Below are 16,924 nucleotides of genomic sequence, written 5' to 3' on the forward strand. Positions count from 1 at the left end.
GTCTTGACTAACTTCGAACTTCGGGGTGACCTTCAAATCGGCCCGCGGGTCAACCCACTAGGTCACCCTGTGCTCCTTTGGCGCTCAATGCGCAGATGCCAAAGCCATCAGTGCTCGCGTTTCGGATCAAACTCCTTGTAAAGTAGAAAACAGTCAGGCGCAAAGCATCCGCTGCAGGCACAGCAGCAGGTGCTGGCCTGAATGTGTTGCTGAGTGCTGCCAAGAGAACACTAGAAAGTGATTACAATGGATGAGACCACTTCTGCAAGCCCAGATATTCCGTTCATTGTCAAACGGCCCGCGCTGACCAATGTCAAAGACCTTATGATGAAGCTTCCCGACGATGCCACTGTGAAGGACGTAAAGGCTAAACTATCGAAGGTCTATGATGATCATCCTCCTCCCGCAGCCATTACGGTGAGTTTGAATTGATTTGGATAATATAATCAAGTGTGGAAATCTGGTCAAAGTGGGTTGCGTGCTTCTTGTCCATGAAAAAATTCAGCTGAATAATAGCTTTGATCTTGTCGACGCAAAAATACCACAAACATTCGTGATTTTTATGCAGGTCATCTTTGCCGGGAAGGTCCTGAAAGATGACAGCATGCTCCTGAAGGAAATCTTGGCGTCGGTGAGTTCCCTCATTTTGCTTCAAGACCACCGTGTCAGTCGCATCTGCTGGCATCTCTACCTTGTTCAACTTGCATTTCGACCTCTAAAGATGTAGACGTGTCATTATATACGCATGGCACCTTAATCAGAGAATGCACTGCTTTTCTCTCACTTGGTGAGCGGCAGAGACAAGGGATCTTGATGAGGTTACAGCTAGTAGGACAACCCAGGTTGGAATGATCAGTGGATGGAGAATTAAAGAGCGTCAACACCAAGCATTGGGGTCTTCCACTGCATTCAATTTGCACTCTTGCTCCCAGGTGGCAGGGGACATTATGCCAGCACTGCACGTCGTGGTGCGCCCATGGGGCTCCGCCCCCGATGCCACCGCAATTGATGCTGTAGCCAGTGCAACCACCGCGCAGCCCTACGCATACCCACCGGCCCCGCGGCCGCAGCCGCAGCCGCAGCGGCAGGCGACGGCGCTTCAGCAGGCTCGGCCAGTGGTCGCGGCAACCAACCCCGCCGCAAATTCCCCCGGCTTCCAAGGGGCGGCCCGCGGTGCTCCGGCACCCACCGCACCCGCGGCGGCGGCGGCCCCCGGGAGCGCGGGTCGGCCAGCTGGCGCGGTTGCCGCCGCCAGTGCCGCCGAGCGCCGGTCTGCAGCTTCTGCCGCTGCCGCGTCCTCGGCGGCCGACAAGGGAAAGGCGCCCGCGGCGTCGTCGGCCGCCGTGCCGAGGCAGCCGCTGCCTCAGCCGCTGTCGCCGTCTGTGTCCCCAACTCTCCCCAACGGGCAGGTCTGTGCCGGACCCAGCATGGATATCTATGCACGAGCATGCAAAGCAGCTTGGACAAAGAAATTTTCAGGTGCTGCATGGCACAAACGCTGAAATCTTTCTGCATCTGTGGGAGCCTCTCCATGCATACGGGTATCACCACAATGAGATTCCCCATGTTGGTTTGGGTGAAGCAGAGGTCGTCTAGCAGCCTGCCGCAGCCGGAGCTGCCGCCGCAGCTGGTGAACAACCCAGCCATGGCCGCAGCATTCAGCGCCGCGTTCGCTGCGCTGACATCACCCACCGCCATCCACAACCTGGGCGTCCCTCAGCGCGGATTCCTGCAGCCGCAGATCCCTCAACAGGTGCAAAATTTTGTCCACCGTCCCTTACTGCACTTCCTAGACTCTCATGACATTAAAATTTGCAGGCCCATGACCTGCCGATGCAAATCAATCCGGCATGTCACGGCACGGCATGGCCTTCACAGGGTCAAGTGCAGTTCAGGAATTCATGCTAGTGGATGAGCCAGACTATGTGGGAAGGCAAACAGCTGTCCGGGCTGTCAGCTTTACAAGGAGCACACCCGTGTGTTACCCCTCCTTACTCAGGTCGGCTTGCAAATGATAACAAGGGACACGAATTTAACTTATTTAGGACCAGGTTTGCAATTGCAGAAAGGCAGACAGGGTCTCAGAGTGGGCCAAACTGATGATGCGTGCTACAAACAAACAGCACACAATCCTGACAGGGAGACTTGCAGCTGCATGTGAAGCGAAGTGCAAGCAGAAACCCACATGTTGATCCTTCTTGCGACGTGATCAGACTTGAAGCGTTGCAGCTGTGCTCAGACCCCACAAACCTGGGTTCAATCTGCTGTTTTTTCAGACTTCCAGGTTTGTGGGGTCTCATTACAGCTGCAACGCTTCAAGCGTTTTTTGCCAAGAGGCAAGGTGCTTCCTGCAGACATATTGCTGTCGAAGGCTGCCACAATCGTAGCCCTTGTTGGACTCACCAGATCCAAGCAAGACCCACTTAACTGTGGACACCGTGCTCAGTATTTATCCCGCCCCACGCCAGCCGGGGCTTCAAAAGCACATGAATGGCAAACTGATGATGGTGCTGCTGTGCACAGGGGCAGGGAACGTCTCAGCAGGCGTTGCTGGACGCGCTGCTGTCTGGGCAGCCCCTGGGGCAGCAGCACCCCTTCCCCCACCTGCAGCCCATTTTCCCCCAGCCCATCTCCTACATGCCCGTCCTTGGCCTGGTGCGGCTGTTCTTCCACTGCCTTTGCATCTCGACATCCCGCCCCAAGCTGCAAAGGCCGAGCGAAGCTGGTGTGCATAGATATGGCCTGCCCAAGCCGAGATTGAATGCCCCCAAGAGAGCACATAACAAAGCGGCGCTTGGGGAAAATTTCTACTGCTTGCAGCCTTCTGGATGACCCAGGCCTACCGGCTACGCTTGAAAAATATCCCTTGATGCTTGTTCATGCAAATAAAATCTCATTCTTATTGCTGTGGAGCCTTTTTGCTAATCAGCAGGCACTCCATCAGCTGCCTTTGTCCTGCTTCATGTTAAATTGAGCCATTGCTTGTCCTTAGTATTGAGCGGCGGAATATTGCATGCCTGCAGGTTCAGCCGCCCCCGAGCGAGAACGGGCAGCAGCAGCAGCCGCACTATGCGCCTGTTCTGGCGCCAGTGGTGCCCATGATGATGCCTTATGGCATGATGCCCTACTCCACCGGACCCGTGCATTTTGCCCCGCAGCCGCCGCCGCAGCCGCTGTCCACGGGGCAGCCGCAGCCGCAGCCGCCGCCACCGCCGGGGCCCCCTGTGCAGAACCTGTTCCAAGGTGCGCCAGACCCTGTCTTTTTTTTGCAGGGTCCATGCCTTGCATGCCACAATGGACACAAAAAGTCTCTTAGACATTTGCTGAGGCCCTTAACAATGATCAGGCGATGTCTATTCTCTGTCTCTGTCATGTTCCCTGTCATGTCTATTCTCATCATGATGCCACAAAGCTCTTTCCAACTTTCCTGGAGGTTTGCTGGGATGCTGCCGCGGCAGTGTCTGCTCTGCAATTGCTGGCATGCACCTGCCTGGCTGTTTTGGGTGATATGGGGAGATCCCAGCAGCTGCATGGTCTTGCGTTCTTGTCGAGGACAGTGTATAAGCTTGCCCAACACAAGCCAAGATCAGCGCCAGCGCATTAATTCAGAACATGAATAAGTCACATGCCTGAGGTCTGCTCTCTTTGAGCTGCATGTTACATGGTGATTGGCAATATGAGATATGTTGAAGATGATATGTGCGTGTCTGCGCAGGCGTGCCGGGGGTGAATATGTGGCAGCAGGAGGGCGCGGCGCTGGGGAATGCGGTGGCGCAGGGGGCGCGGGGGGCGCGGGGTGAGAGGAGGGAACGCCGTCCGCGGCAGATTCGCGTGCGCATGGTGCAGATAAACCTGCGCGCCATCCTGCAGCTCGCAGTCATGGGCATCATCCTCTACCAGGTTTGCCTCCATTTTCGGGAACAGCAACCCTCCTGGCAGTCTCAATGAGTTGATACCATTGTCTGGCTGCTATTGGTGTTATTTATTAGTATGACCCTTTTACTGGGAATCATCTGGTACAATGTATGCAGTGATGTTTTATATGAATGACCTTACCTCTGGCATTTCAACTTCCTATGCAGACAGATCTCAGTGCGTGGGTGCCTTTAGTGCTGATTCGTTGATGTGACAAACGGAAGAGCATGCTCCCACCCTCATGCACCCCTCTCACAATCGCTGTCAAGTTGACACGTTTTTAGCGCTGAATTCCGCTTTGGGTTCGATTCCCCGCCGGCTTTGCTGCCTGTCAGGCCCTCGAAAGGTCTGCAGTTGTCAACTCGGGTAGAAAGGGTTTGAGAACATATCTGGCTGATTTGGAGTGTGTTGTGCTGCTGGTTGTGCTGACGGGTGTTTACTTCCCTGCATGCAGCACTGCCCGCCGGGCCGCTTCCTGCTGTTTGCCACTGTGGGCCTCGCACTGTATGTTATGGGGCCGGCTCCGCTCCGACGCGCGTGGCAGCGGCTGCTCGCCATGCTCCCGCCCATGCATGTGCGCATCAAACAACCGGATCCCTCAATGTGTCGATTTTCCAATGTCGTGTTGAAAAGAGTGAAGTTCTCCTTTTTGCGCATGGGCCCCTGTGTGCCTGCCACTGGAATATTGACAGGGACACCCAAAGGCTGTCCTGCCATTCTCTTGTGGTTGCAGCCAGCACAGAGCTCCTGACTTATGCGGAGGACGCAATGGCCGGCTAGTTGCTTCTTCACTTTTCCGGCCTTGGGCAGATTGTGCTGCATTCGTGCAGCCGCTCTGGTGTGCGCAAGGGGTCTGGATATTGGGCGCTGTCTTCATACTGGCTTGTAGCTCTCAGCAGCAGCTTCAACGCCTCGATTCTCGTTCTGAGCATAAAATTCCTTGTGCAGGGTCCGGGGCAGCAGGTGGCCGGCGCGGGAGGCGCGGCGCCGGGGCCGGCCAATGGCGGCGCGCATGCGGCGGGTGCCGGCGCCGGCGCCGGCGCGCGGCCGGCGGCGCCGGCGGCCGGGGCCGGGGCCGGGCCGACGGGACGAGCGCGGCCGCGCGGATTTGTGCAGGAGATGCAGGCGCTTGTTGTGGGCTTCTTCACTTCCCTGTTGCCAGGTGACAAATATTGGGATTCTTCTTTTATGAGCTTTTGCGCGACATTGTTCTATCGTGACTAGTGACTCCCTGCAGTGTGCATGTGGTGTGTGTGCACTCAGAAAGTCCTTTGATTATTCATTTTTGCAGAATAAATTGCATTTGATGTGGTGGGGGATCACAAGGCTTACGCCAGGCTCTTGAAGCTCTGCGCTGACAATGAAACTTCATTGTGCAACCTGAACTGCACAACTTGGTGAAGCTCTTGCGAAGAAGGAGAAGAAAGGTGCTGTTCTGAGCGGTGTGGTGTGTGCGCTGCAGGTTTCAATATCAATCCAGAGGATGCTGCTGCATTTGCAGCTGCGCAGCAGGTGGCAAACGGGAACGAGGCTATGGCTGCAGCAAGGGAGCACAGAGACTGAGCAGTTGGTCACCGTTGTTGATTAGCTGTTATGGAAAGGTTCTTTTGTGGAGGCTCTGCAGCATGCTCCTGAACAAGTCTTAAATTCAGCTGGCTTTGCCCTGTGCGGTACGCACATTGGTGCTGCGCCTTTCAACAATTTGCACGTTTAGAGTAAAAAAGATTCCTTGTTAGAAGTAGTTTCTAAGGAATTAATTAGGTGAGGGTTTTACATATGACCTGCAAGCTCTGTATACCTTCATCTGTAGGTGTGATCATTACCATTGCATGGTGCTATATCCAACCACAGGTAATCCTACCCATTCCTGCAATTTATAAGTCCTCTATACTACACAAGACTTACAAGTCCATCCTCCGGTCATCCTTACACAGCAATTGTGTGGGACACCAGTTGGCAACGCTGCCCCCGTCCTGCAGGCCCCTTTGTGTGCAGTCAGAAGTGTGCGTTTGCAAAAAGTACTTGAGCTGGGCAATCTACCTTGAGAACACTTCAGACTTCAAGAATGGGTGCTCCGAAAAGATAGTGCGAAGTTGCTAATCATTTTGCTTCACGATCTGCACATTTCATTGGAATGGTCTTCTATGCCTTCCAGATCATTGAATAATTTTCTTCTCTGCTGCCCTTTGTTGTCCAAATGGTCCAGTCAGCGTGATTGGGAAATCATCAGTAACGTTGTCAGTGACGTCCTTCGGCGAACGAATGCAGATTACATTAATTTAGGCCGAACGTTGCCCATTATAAAATTATGGAACGCCTAATATGTTCTTGTTAGCACTTTGGAAGATGCTGGCAGAAGAGGTAGACCTGTCAAGTCCTGGAATGATTATGTCAGACAGGACCTGGCTTCTCTTGGTTTATCTCTGACCTGGTGGAGGAAGCCCAAGATACAGTAGGTTGGAAGGCTGTCATAGAAACGCTGCTGCGACGCACCTGATCCTCGTGGATTGGAAAGGCGTTTAATAGTAATAATAATAATGACAAGACTTTGCTGACTGGTAAGATCTGAACAAGGCCCTCAACTGATCAACCCGTTCTGCAAGTAGGTACCATGGCAGATCTGAGCCTTGGCCCCCTCATAACACCGCACAACACAGTGACAGGCTGCAATCATCCTTTTGTGGCGGCAAGACGCCGACAAGATGGAATTCTGAGGAACACATCGTCAGGACAAGTGATGACACCTGCCAATCGAGTCACAACCAATCGGCCTCCAGTTGCCCATGCGCCGACGTCAGGCTTGTGCTAGCTGCAAACAATGGCGATAGATTGCTGGTGCTCATTCGCTGCGATGCCACGAGCGACGATGGCCCGTCATCCAAGGACAGGGTTGAGCCTTGCCTGACCGCTACGCGCGGCGCACTTGACAAGTATCTTCTCCAATGCATGCTCCACCACCATCCTGCTGCTTTCTTCTGCTATTTCATATTCAATGTCTATGTGCATGGCATTGCTTACACGGTGATGCCTGTCTGGATGGAATGATGCCCATCCCGGCGAGGAGCTAAGTCTCTTGTTCGCCTGGGCAACAATGGAGCCGCCTGAGACACAGCTGCATGAGTGGGCGCGCTTGCGGAGCGACCTCATAGTGATGAATGGTAGGACAATGGCTGACTGGTGCCCCCAGGCAGCTAGGCTGCCATTGTTTGTAGCTGACTATGAGAAATCTGCAAAGTGCAAAGCGGAGCTCTCACGCATGCAGATGCTGAAGCCCGGCAGGCGATCGGAGTCAGGAAACGGCGTTAACGCATGTGCCCAGATATTCGCATGTGCTGCTAGGTTCAGAAAGCAGGCGCAATGTATGCGGCCGTGCAGATGGCTGATGCAGCGGGGTCTTAGAAAGACCCTTTGCTTGGTGTGGAGGCCCCTAGCCCACAATATGCGGCCGTCACTCATGTAAAACTGAAGGGGAAGCGCAGGGTGTTGTGACTGCAATCCACGTTACCTGGTGGAAAGGCCTTGAGTGTCACAATTCCCCCACGAGGGAGGTTTAAGGAGAATTGAGCAGCTCTGGATATCTGCAGATCGAAGGGCAATTGCAGTTGCAACCTATGTACAAATGCTCTATGGTAGGTGACACAGAGAGGGCCATCTGCGCATAGTGATGCCTGCCGAGGCTGCCAGCTAAAAGACAAAAGTCGAGACGACATAAAAAAATTGTCGTCTCGGGCTGTCCTTATTGCGACAAAATCTATTCCTGTATTTCCGTTCGGCTTCCATGCAGTAGCCAGCGTGGCACGCGGGCAGGCTCTAATCCAGTGGCTGAGGGACAAGATCTCGTTCAATGCTGCGACGAGAGCGTTTGGCGCGATAAAGAGGCCTTGGAAGCTGTGCTAACACAGGCAATCACAGTACTGTATCAGTAACTTGCCAGAACTGCCTCAGGGACAATCCGCCTTTGCAAAAGGTTGTAGTGCAACAAGTTCAAGAAGTTGTCTGTCCTCTGCATTCAGTGCTGGCAACAATCGAGTAGCTAGCCATGTTTGCACCAAGCACAAGCTATGTTTGTGCTATGCTGCCACCTTGTCCCACACACCTGCAGTCTCGTGGGCTTCAAGCCAAGCAGCACATCCCGCTGTGCAGCAGACCAGTAGTGCCATTGAGCAGCTCGGAAACGTTTTCCTCCAAGTTAGTTTATTCCTCAAATCTCGGCATCATAGTCGTGGGCCTGACGTTCTGGAAGGCAGTGGCTCAGCGGAACCAGTGCTGGTTGACCTTTGGGACTGCCAATTCCCTATTGGAACGGGCTAGTCGACACTCCATTTCTCAATTCCATTGTGTTTGTACAAATCGACCAGCTGAACGATAGCATCAGACGACTTGTCCATTTTGCGTGATGGGCAAGCCTGTACTGTGTTGATAGGTTGAGCAGACCCAGTCTTGGCACAGACGCGCTGATGTCTGCCACTCGTTGTGCAGGCTGGCGAGCCATTCACTGGCAAGCACAAGGAGTAGACAGCCCGTCCAGGCCAGGGCTGCAGTCGCAGTGAAGGAAGAGCAGGTGTGCTTTGCCATCCCACTATCCTGATGGAGGACAATCGACATCTGCATAGTAGCTTGCATGGCGTCGAGGTCCTCTTTCCCGTGCGTTTCCAGTGCTTGTTTGCAATTAGTGATCTCTGCTAAGGAGTTCCTGTTGTGTGTGGTGCAGCAGTCGGCACAGCCGGCAACTGCGGAGCAGTCCGGGGCCCAGGCAAAGGGAGGAAAAGGGAAGGGCAAGGGAGGGAAAGGCGGTAAAGGGAAGAGTGGCGGTGGCGGCGGAGAGGGCGCCAGAGCTGCTGCCTCCACAGTCAGCTCTGGTGTAAAGCTAGAAGATGTGCGTCATTTGTCCTTGGATGGCCCCTGTTGGAGTTGCTGCTGCAGTTATAATAGCCCTTGTCGCCCTATCCCTTCAGGACAGTCCAGCTTCATCGTTATCATGCTCGGTGTCAGTAGAGGAGGAAATATGTGGAGTTGAATGTCGTGTGTTGTGGCTGTCACAGATCAGGATCACCTTCAAAAACCAGGAGCTCTTGAAGGGCGTGTCTTGGGAGGTGAAGAAGGGCGAGCGGGTGGGCCTAGTGGGTGAGTCATCCTTGTTCATCAAAACAGTACTTTATGCTTGGACTCCCAATGCCCTTGAGACTCAGGCGCTCCGTTTGGGTGGAGATGGTTTACACCGGCAGTGGCCACATAGCAACTTTATGTCAGTGGCAAGATCCTGGCAGGTTTGCATTTGCGTTCATACACTAAACTGGAAATTTTGCTGCACAAATCATCCAGGCTGGTGGCTTTCTGCACCTGCGCATATGCGATCCCCGCGATTCCTCAGCAAACAATGCATGACTTAGATGTATGAGCGCTGTGCTGCATGCTCGCAGGCATAAACGGAGCAGGGAAGACGACGCAGCTGCAGATCATCACTGGAGCGCTGCAGCCGGACTCAGGCGCTGTTGTGAAGGAGAAGCCCAACATGCGCATCTCCTACCTCACCCAGGAGTTTGATGTGGAGCCCACCCGGACTGTTCGGGTGAGCCCCTGGCCCTTGTCCTTTACACATCCTTGTGGAGAGCTGTAAAGCCCCAAAGTGTGTCTCGGAGTCAGCAGCATGCAATGCTCAATCTTGAAAAAAACTGGGCGCTGCTTCTCTGAGGTTCTTATTTTGAGCAGTATCATGGCAGGGCAGTATGGAGGTTGGGACATCTTGGAGTGCTACTAACAGACATTTGATCTGGGATTTTTGCACCGGTCTGGCATGTCTGCAGTGCGTGGTGGCAGGGAGCATTCTATTTGTGTCTTGGGACTGAATGTGTGGTGTGTCTTGTCTGCAACAGGAGGAGTTCATGTCGGCGTACGCGGAGCAGATGGCGGTGGTGAACAGGCAGGAGGAGATCCAGAAGGGCCTCGAGTCGTGTGGCGAGGACATGGACCGCATGGCAGAACTGCTGGACGAACTCCAAGTGTGTACACCAGCACCTTACTTCTCAGAACTTTAATTCATTCATCGATTTCTAGACAGAAGTCAACCTGCATGCTTTGCCAACACCAGTCATCAGCCACTTTTCACTGCAAAGGTCCTGCGAGAAACGTCCATGTTGGCCTGGATGTTTCAAATGGCAAGACAACGCCGCCTGTGCACTAAGTGTTCTTTCAAGAGTGGTAGCAACTCCAAATATGCGTCCAAGAAGCAGACACTATGCACCCTTCTTCATGCCTGCTTGATCATATGCATAACAGAGTCTACCGTTTTAGTAATTTCTCTGCTGCATCCTTTTTCCAAGCAGAAGCTCTCACAGGAGTGGACTCTGTGCTGCCTCTCTGTTCCAAGCAGAAGCCCTGTCAGCGCATATTGAGCATGCTCAGCTGGGTTTCTATATAGAAATGAAGCAGTCTCAGCGCAAGTGGGGTGCTGGCGCCTGCAGGAGCTGAGCGGGCAGGCCATGGAGCTGGACATCCGGCTGCTGGACAAGAAGGTGGACCAGATGATGCCAGAACTGGGCTTCACCGCCGAGGACAACGACCGATTAGTCGCGTCTTACTCCGGCGGCTGGCAGATGCGCATGTGCCTGGGCAAGATTCTGCTGCAGGAGCCAGACCTGCTGCTTCTGGATGAGCCCACCAACCACCTCGACCTGGATGCTCTGGAGTGGCTTGAAGGTGGGCTCTTTTACCTTCTTTCGTCCCGAAAAGCTCGTAGGAGATGTGAGCACGTAGAGATTGCTGATTGTTTGATTCCTGCGGCTTTCTGAGAGCCTTGCTTGTGAAATGTCACGTTATGCTGGCACAAGGTGCACATTACACATCACAGGGGCCTCATCCGAACGACGCCTGTGCGCCTCTTTTCTGTCATGACGCACTATCTTAAGCATTGCATGCACACTTGCTTTGTGAAATGGAACGCCTTGCTCATCACTAGCCTTGGTTCCTACTGGATCTCAGTGGGATATGAATGAGATCCCAGCCGCCCCATCCAGCAAGCCAAGGCACTGGGTCTCAACTCTTTATGCACAGAACAGAAACAACTGTAGTCCTACTCACTCCTACTCCAGAAAGACCAACGGTTGTTGAGGCTGAGCATCTCCTGCTGTTGTGTTGCAGGGTACCTGCGGAAGCAGGACATTCCGCTGGTGATAGTCTCCCACGATCGTGAGTTTCTGGACCAGCTGTGCACCAAGATAGTGGAGACGGAGCACGGCAAGGCCACTACCTACAAGGGCAACTACACGCAGTATGTGGCAGCCAAGGCCGAGAAGGTGGCCCTGCAGTGGGCTGCCTATGAGAAGCAACAGAAGGAGATCGCGCGCCAGGTGCGCACTGCACTAGCTTTCCCAGAGTGCACAGCATAGTCAAGGTTGAGAGTTCCCACAAGGCACATTTGTTGCTGAGAAGGATGGCAGTTTGTTGGGCGCCTTCCTCTCAAAAGACTGATTTGATGTACAGTAGGCGTGATTGGTGAAGTATTCTTGCACCGCCCCTGTTGCCCAGAATATACTGCCCATGCATGCCTAAGGCCAACACAGCACGACACAGAGGGCTATATTAAAGCGGGCTGCATTGGAGCCAGCGTCTCTTGGCATCTGGTTGCATTCTTCTCCCTTATTGCCATCCGCCTGAACATTGTCACTAGCATGAAGCTGCCCTAATTTATGTCTTCTGCCGCATGCGCGCAGACGGACATCATAGCGCGACTGACGGGCGGCGACCAGGCCGGCCGCGCGGCAGCCGCCAAGAAGGCGCTGGAGAAGATCAAAAGCGAGGAGGGCATTGTGACTAAGCCCTTTGTGCCCAAAAAGCGCTCGTTTGCATTCCCCACCCCTGAGCGCATGGGGCAGCGCGTGTTGGAGATCAATGGGCTGACTCATGGCTACGGCGACAGACTCCTGTTCGACAGAGTTGACCTGGAGATTGAGAAAGGGGAGCGCGTTGCCATCATAGGTGCAGCAATTCCCTCTCCTTCGGCACCTCTCGAGACCTGCGTTGCATGTTGAAAAGGAAAAGCTTTGTGTGGCAGTGTGATTCTCGAGATTGGGTCAGGGCCAGCCCGCCATTGGCATTGTCTGGCGTATGGAAAAGAACTGCCGAGGACAGCTTGCAGCATCTGCTGTTTACAATGTCAGCTGCCAGTGCCACTTTTGATCTTTCTCTTTGAGATTTCTTTGACGCTGCAAACAGCTGTGGCGATCTCTGTGAAGGCCCCCTGCGAGTGTTTTCAAGGGTGTAGCATAACAAGACCGTGCATCAAATGGCAGGTCCCAACGGGTGCGGAAAGAGCACGTTGCTGCGGCTGATCATGGACATCGAGAAGCCCATTGCTGGCAGCCTTGGCCTGGGGCAGCACCACATCCTGCCCAACTACTTTGAGCAGAACCAGGCAATTCCCTACCCTACCCTGCCACGAGGCTGTCCATACATAATGATGAGTTTTGTGTCCTTCTTGAGTAGGCGAACTGACATGAACCATGCAGTGTGGATGGGGAAGGATCGGATGCCTAAACTATACCCTGGTGGTTGGTATGTGCTGTGATTTCTGGAAGGGACACAGTGTCAGATGCACACACTTGGATGACACCGCCGAGGCATCATCGCATTTGGCAACTTGCGGACGACTCATGTCAAGCAATCCTCAACAGCTGTTGCATCCTTCCAAAGACCAGATAATACGCAGACATGCCTGACAATGCGAGCGTCATTTGACAGCGTGCGTTGGAAAGGGCGCACAGGGAGATCTTGCATGGCATTATTAGAGCTTCCCATCCTGCAGCACGCACATGCGATGATTAATTAGGCGGAATGTCAGTAATGCTCAGTGATTGCTGACTGTGCAGGCTGAGGCGCTGGACCTGGACCTAAGCGTGCAGGAGACTCTGGAGCGGTCGGCGACAGACGCGCAACTGAATGACATCAAGGCCCTGCTCGGCCGCATGATGTTCACCGGCAAAGCCGTCCACAAAAAGGTGCGGCCTTGTGCAGCTCCTCATGAACACCACTGTTCTGGCATTTAGAGAGTTTTCAGTGAACGCGTCATCTCCATTTGCACTTATATGTCCCAGCTCTCATCCCCTCCAAACATGGGTTTTAGTTTCTTCGCGGATTTTGCATGGTTTGCCAGTGCTTGTGGAATGGGAACTTGTGCACCTGAAAGGAAAATAATGAAAGCATCTGCCTGTACTGCATGATACGATCGTCCTTCCCTGGTGCCACCGCTGCATTTGACGGCAAGGCTCTACTGGTCCAGTGATGCGTGCCAAAAAGAGAAGGTGTGCTAAGATAATTATGGACTGAAATACATACGACTGCATGCAGGTGCGGGTGCTGAGCGGCGGAGAGAAGGCGCGGCTGGCGCTGGCCAAGTTCATGCTGACGCCAGGCACGCTGCTAGTCTTGGACGAGCCGACAAACCATCTAGACATTCCCAGCAAGGAAATGCTGGAGGAAGCGTTGGTCGCATTCCCGGGCGCTGTCATTTCCGTGTCCCACGACCGATACTTCCTGCGCAAGATCGCCACGCGCATCGTCGCGGTGCGCGTTCCCTCTTTCTATAATTAACATATTCTGCTTTGATGTATATTTTCGGAAGCGACCCTTGAGAGACTCAATCCTTCCCCCTTCAGGCGCTTTGTGTGTATTTCTGTGCTCGTTGATGTTGTCGTTGCTTCCTCAGAAGAGATGCTGTTGCAAAGCCAGCTGCAGCATGTGCCAACGCTTCAGCCATACAATAGTTCTTCCAGAGTGTCTGCGAGCAGCGTTAAAATTCCCATTTCTAGACCATCTGCATGGTGGGCACAATGGATGCAGCAATCTTGCAGCATCTCAGGAAGACTTTCGATATGATTGCCACAATCTGGCTATCTTTGCATGCCACAGCAATCACATTCTGACAACGAGAGATTGACTTGGTTGGGCGCAGGTGGAGGGGTGCACGCTGCGCGACTATGAGGGCAACTACGACCGCTTCCTGGAGAAGAACGAGGGCGAGGCAGAGGTCATGGCAGAGAAGCAGGCCAAGAAACGCGAGCTTGAGAAGTCCCAGATCAAGGCCAAGTCCAAGGTGCGCACCTTGGGGCCTGCCCACACCGTCATGCAAGTGTTGTGAGAAAACGGCGGGGCTGCGAGCATGCTGCTTGGCTGCTTCAGCTGCACAGGCCCTTCCAGAATTAAAGGAACAGTGGCTCTATTGGCTTTTCTCGGGTGATGAAACAATTTTGCATAAATGCGTGCTGAATGGCACCAGAGATTTGAAGTTCACACATTATGCATACACGCAGAGTGCACAAACCAATCCAATGCGAGGAGCTGGCTAAGGGTAAAGCAGGGGCTGCACGCACTTCTAGACAGGTCAAAATTTTGCGTTTGAGGAGGTTGTGTGCTGAGTGCGCAGTTGAGCAAGGCGGAGAAGATGATGCAGAAGAAGGCCAAGGCGAAGGATTTCAACACCAAGAATCCGGTTGGGAAGGAGGCCAAGAATGCCAAGAGGTGGAATTGAGCGTGCAGACTTTCTTCTTGCTCTGTCTGGTGCAGTCGATATTGTATTTTCGCCGCTCATGCAAAGGCAGTCCGGGCATGCAGAGCGTGCATGCGGCAGATTACATCATCCGAGCGTAGCAGTGCTGTTACCACCCGTTTTTTGCGCTTGCCAGTTAGATTGTCTGAAGCTGGGACTCCTGACACAAGTCTGGTCCTTTGGATTGTTGCCCTAAAGGCGTACTGCTTTGTACACTAGATTATCTCTGATTTTGTTGCCATGTGGGAATTCTGGCAAGAACAGTCTTTTGCAGTCCCTCCTAGGAGGCCTGTGCGATGCGCGATACAGTGCTTCCTATTGACGTTTATGTATACTGGATTTGGAAATTGTTGGCAGGCTTATTCTGTTGAAGCTGCAGGACAGCGCCTGATCCTACACCTTTATTGTACTCCGGGGCTCATCATGCCGCTCACCATCTGAGATGCGGCATCTGCATGGATGTGCCCATACTGTGATGTAATTTTGCGAACAAAACATAGTGAAATGACCAAATTGTTGGATTAGCATCAAATGCGCGCATGCACAGTCTCCAATCTGCTTTAGATTCGAAAGTTCCATGCATGTGGATGTGCCCGAGACCTGACAAAAGAATATGATAATCATATAATGATGCGAAATGGCCATTCTTCTCATTAAGTTCTGCAAAACTGGGTGTGCACCAGCTGGTTGCCAATTCAGTTCATCCAGTGTTGGATCCTCAAAGATGCAGCACAGTGTGCAATCTTCTCAGCGCTCAGCCTCAGGGGCAGTCTTCCTCATGCTACGACCCCTTGCACAGCTTGAGCTTCTTGAAGTGCTGCTGCACAGCGCTCTTTGGGGCAGGCGCCGTGGCCAGGCAGGTGGGGAAATTCTCTGGCTGCTCAATCCACAGCTTGTGGGGCACGCCTGCTTCCTGCAGCTTTGCTGCTAGATTAGTCAGCTGCGCCTCCCCTTTGACCTCCAGAACCACCTGTTGCACAGAAAATGTTGTCTGTTCAGAAATAGCCTCAGTTGGCGGTGTGATTTGTGTCTTGTCCTTTGTTGGGAGTGTGGATGGTGGACAGGCAATTCGATAATGCGCACGCCAGGGAGCTGTCAGTAAAGCAGGCGCCTGGGTGAGTTTTGAGCAGCACCTTGTGCATGTGGTCAAGGTTGCTGTCTGCGCAGTAGGCCAGACTGTTCTCTTCATTGCGACTCAGCCACAGCGCGGCTGTGGCTGCATGGCAGGCCTGCGCCACAATGCTGCCCAGTGGCCACTCCAAACTTTTCCACAGATCGCTCCTAAGGACGACGTATTGGACAAGCACCTCCTGCTCTGCAGAAGTAAGGGCCTCTTTATCTGGGAGATGATCTGGACAGCAGTGTAAAAGACACCTTGATCCTCATAAACGAGTCCTGATTTGAGGTCCATTGGTTTGGCTCGAGAAGCACCTGATGCAGCGGTTGAAGGAACGTCTGCGGTGGATATATTGGCTTCTGAAATGCCAGCCATTGTTTTCAAGGATGTGTTTCCCAATTCTGATGCTTGACCACCTTTTAAACAGCTAAACTTGTACTGTCGAATTTGCTGGTTTCTGATATCAAAGGTAACTGATCCTTGCCTGCTTCTGCTTCTTGCACAGCACGTTCCTAACAATTCTCTAGAGGAAACTATTTCCAGCATTTTTAGAGAGCATGACATCTGCTGCTATAGCTTCAAAAGTGCTATCCAAGATAATTGATGGTCTCGTTCACAGGGGATCTATGGAAGAGAGCTTGTGATTCATAAGCAGACGCTAGCAGCACCGTCAAAGTACCTGATTTCTGATTTTAACCAATACATAAATTTTCTTGTCGAGCATCTTGCCAGTGGTGAGTATTGGATTTGCTAAATGTGACACACGTTTACTAATAGATCATCTTGGACTCTTTACTGCGTCTTCTTGTTTCATTATCTAGCTGCCAATTGTCAAACTAAAACATTTAAATTGCATAAGAAAGTCTTAAGACGTTGGAAATACTGGACGGGGTAAAGGGCACTACCAGCGACATGTGGTGACCTGAATGCAGAGTTCGCTGTGCATTTTGCTGGACAGGATGCTTATTTCAACCATGGTCGAAATTAAATTATTTCAATCTGAAGATTGGTTGTGTCAAGATCCCACTGATCTCGTGTGGCTGTCTCCAGAACATGTTGGCCGGTGCTTCACCAATCTTGTTCCAGTGAGGAACACAGGTGTCCTGTGTGCGCCAGTTGTGCTTCACCGACTTATTTTCACTTCTGTCTTGCAGTTTTTGTTTTCTGGTAAACTTCTGGACTTCTGCTCGCACCAGATGCCTGAGTGGGTTCACGTTCGTCTTTCGTGGTGTGTCAGTCACGCTGTCTGAAGGCTCACCCTACAGTGCAGGCTAGCTGCATATTGTTGAGTTTGAGTACCTTTTCTGCTCTTCCAAGCGATCAAATGGAAAGTGGCGATCAGTTTTTCTGAG

The 16,924-nt window shown here is 52.7% G+C and overlaps 3 protein-coding genes across 3 annotated transcripts; 2 read left to right on the plus strand and 1 right to left on the minus strand.

Moving 5' to 3' along the window:
* Positions 1 to 246: 246 nt before the first annotated feature.
* On the plus strand, positions 247 to 5,478 carry COCSUDRAFT_39934 (hypothetical protein; the record flags this gene model as incomplete). Its single annotated transcript, XM_005651485.1, has 10 exons — positions 247 to 417; positions 569 to 631; positions 933 to 1,409; positions 1,586 to 1,753; positions 2,524 to 2,655; positions 3,024 to 3,243; positions 3,716 to 3,900; positions 4,370 to 4,489; positions 4,864 to 5,077; positions 5,378 to 5,478. The coding sequence occupies 10 exons, from the start codon at positions 247 to 249 to the stop codon at positions 5,476 to 5,478; spliced, it is 1,851 nt and encodes a 616-aa protein (XP_005651542.1).
* Positions 5,479 to 7,798: 2,320 nt separating this feature from the next.
* COCSUDRAFT_22006 (ABC transporter family protein) lies at positions 7,799 to 14,946 on the plus strand. The gene is made up of 14 exons (XM_005651486.1): positions 7,799 to 8,103; positions 8,395 to 8,476; positions 8,627 to 8,791; positions 8,958 to 9,039; positions 9,336 to 9,484; positions 9,789 to 9,914; positions 10,377 to 10,611; positions 11,053 to 11,261; positions 11,625 to 11,889; positions 12,204 to 12,379; positions 12,780 to 12,908; positions 13,258 to 13,479; positions 13,868 to 14,002; positions 14,333 to 14,946. The coding sequence occupies exons 1-14, from the start codon at positions 7,955 to 7,957 to the stop codon at positions 14,435 to 14,437; spliced, it is 2,229 nt and encodes a 742-aa protein (XP_005651543.1). The 5' UTR covers positions 7,799 to 7,954; the 3' UTR covers positions 14,438 to 14,946.
* A 290-nt stretch (positions 14,947 to 15,236) lies between these two features.
* Positions 15,237 to 15,947, minus strand: COCSUDRAFT_35321 (peptidyl-tRNA hydrolase II; the record flags this gene model as incomplete). Its single annotated transcript, XM_005651487.1, has 3 exons — positions 15,237 to 15,425; positions 15,589 to 15,770; positions 15,887 to 15,947. 3 exons carry the CDS (start codon positions 15,945 to 15,947, stop codon positions 15,237 to 15,239), a joined length of 432 nt encoding a protein of 143 aa, XP_005651544.1.
* Between the last annotated feature and the right edge of the window lie 977 nt (positions 15,948 to 16,924).

The sequence above is a fragment of the Coccomyxa subellipsoidea genome (assembly GCF_000258705.1).
Source record: "Coccomyxa subellipsoidea C-169, whole genome shotgun sequence".
Taxonomy (NCBI): domain Eukaryota; kingdom Viridiplantae; phylum Chlorophyta; class Trebouxiophyceae; family Coccomyxaceae; genus Coccomyxa; species Coccomyxa subellipsoidea.

Excerpts from the sequence above, each read along its gene's own strand:
- COCSUDRAFT_22006 (XM_005651486.1), top strand. The coding sequence starts at position 7,955 with ATGTTTGCACCAAGCACAAGCTATGTTTGTGCTATGCTGCCACCTTGT. Across the intron at positions 9,040-9,335 it reads CGAGCGGGTGGGCCTAGTGG|GCATAAACGGAGCAGGGAAG; the intron begins GTGAGTCATCCT and ends GCATGCTCGCAG. Across the intron at positions 10,612-11,052 it reads TGCTCTGGAGTGGCTTGAAG|GGTACCTGCGGAAGCAGGAC; the intron begins GTGGGCTCTTTT and ends GTTGTGTTGCAG.